The 1129-nt window shown below is 34.5% G+C and overlaps 1 protein-coding gene across 2 annotated transcripts in view; it reads left to right on the top strand.

Moving 5' to 3' along the window:
• The window catches only part of LOC106466179, a 102862-nt gene that overhangs the window by 71099 nt on the left and 30634 nt on the right, over positions 1-1129 (top strand). For both annotated transcript variants that reach the window (XM_022394142.1, XM_013926422.2), the window contains one exon: positions 387-470. In XM_022394142.1, the coding sequence (XP_022249850.1) occupies positions 387-470 (84 nt within the window). The remainder of the gene's footprint in view (positions 1-386; positions 471-1129) is intronic.

The following is a 1129-nucleotide window of genomic DNA, read 5'->3' as shown; positions in this document are numbered from 1 at the left end:
GTACATAGTATAGATTTTATCACCGTTCCACAGACCTTACAGATTTGGTTTTTACGTAACGCAAGTTCTCACGTCATACCACACACTTTACAGATGTTTTGTACATAGTATAGATTTTAACACCGTTCCACAGACCTTACAGATTTGGTTTTTACGTAACGCAAGTTCTCACGTCATACCACACACTTTACAGATGTTTTTGTGTACACAGTTTAAAGGATTATCATATTACTCCATATACTTTACATACAGATGTTTTTTTGTACACAGTATAGAAGACTCTCATGTAATTCCACAAATATTGTCATTATTACCATATTTGTGCCACGAGGGCAGTTATAGTGCATTTTTTAGCGTTACTGACCGTTTGATTCGTTTTCTCTCAGGACTACACAACGGTCAACATTGGAAAGTTATTCCTGGACTCCACTGCCATGCTTCACGCTTTTGAAACTTACTGTGTTCAACAGGTAAGGATAAATAAAAAAAATCATTCTTAAACCCTGAACATATAATAATTAAAGAATCTTACTTCTACGTCTCTGTAGTCAAAGAGTCTTAACATACGAATATCAGAACTAACCAAAGCTAGCGATCTTATGGAAGTTGGATCACAGTTAAGCTTAAATGGTTTCATTGATAGGCTATTACTAGATGTCACGTGACTATTATAGCGTACACTGTCTTATATATGCTCAAAATGTAACAGCTAAAAGAAAGCATTAACCTCATTGTGACTATCAGCTAGAAGTAAGTAAAAATGTAATAGTAACCTCATATTGATGGGCACCTAGAAGTCAGCACAAATGTAATAATAACCTCATAATGACGAACAGCTACAAGTACAAATATAATAGTAATCTCATCGTAACGAACAACTAGAAGTAAGTACAAATGTAACAATAACTTCATATTGATGGACAGCTAGAAGTCAGCACAAATGTAATAATAACCTCATCTTGATGGACAACTAGACATAAGTACAAATGTAACAGTAACCCCATCGTGACGAACAGGTAGAATTAAGCATAAATGAATTTTAACTTCGATGACGAGGAACCCACTTTGAGACTAATAATGGTTGGAGACGGCTTGAATGAGTAATGAAGAAAACTTTAATATAAGTTTA

The sequence above is a fragment of the Limulus polyphemus genome, unplaced genomic scaffold, assembly GCF_000517525.1.
Source record: "Limulus polyphemus unplaced genomic scaffold, Limulus_polyphemus-2.1.2 Scaffold2179, whole genome shotgun sequence".
In the NCBI taxonomy this organism is placed as follows: Eukaryota; Metazoa; Arthropoda; class Merostomata; order Xiphosura; family Limulidae; genus Limulus; species Limulus polyphemus.
Note: the sequence above shows the minus strand (reverse complement) of the source record. Positions and strands in the feature narration are given on the sequence as shown.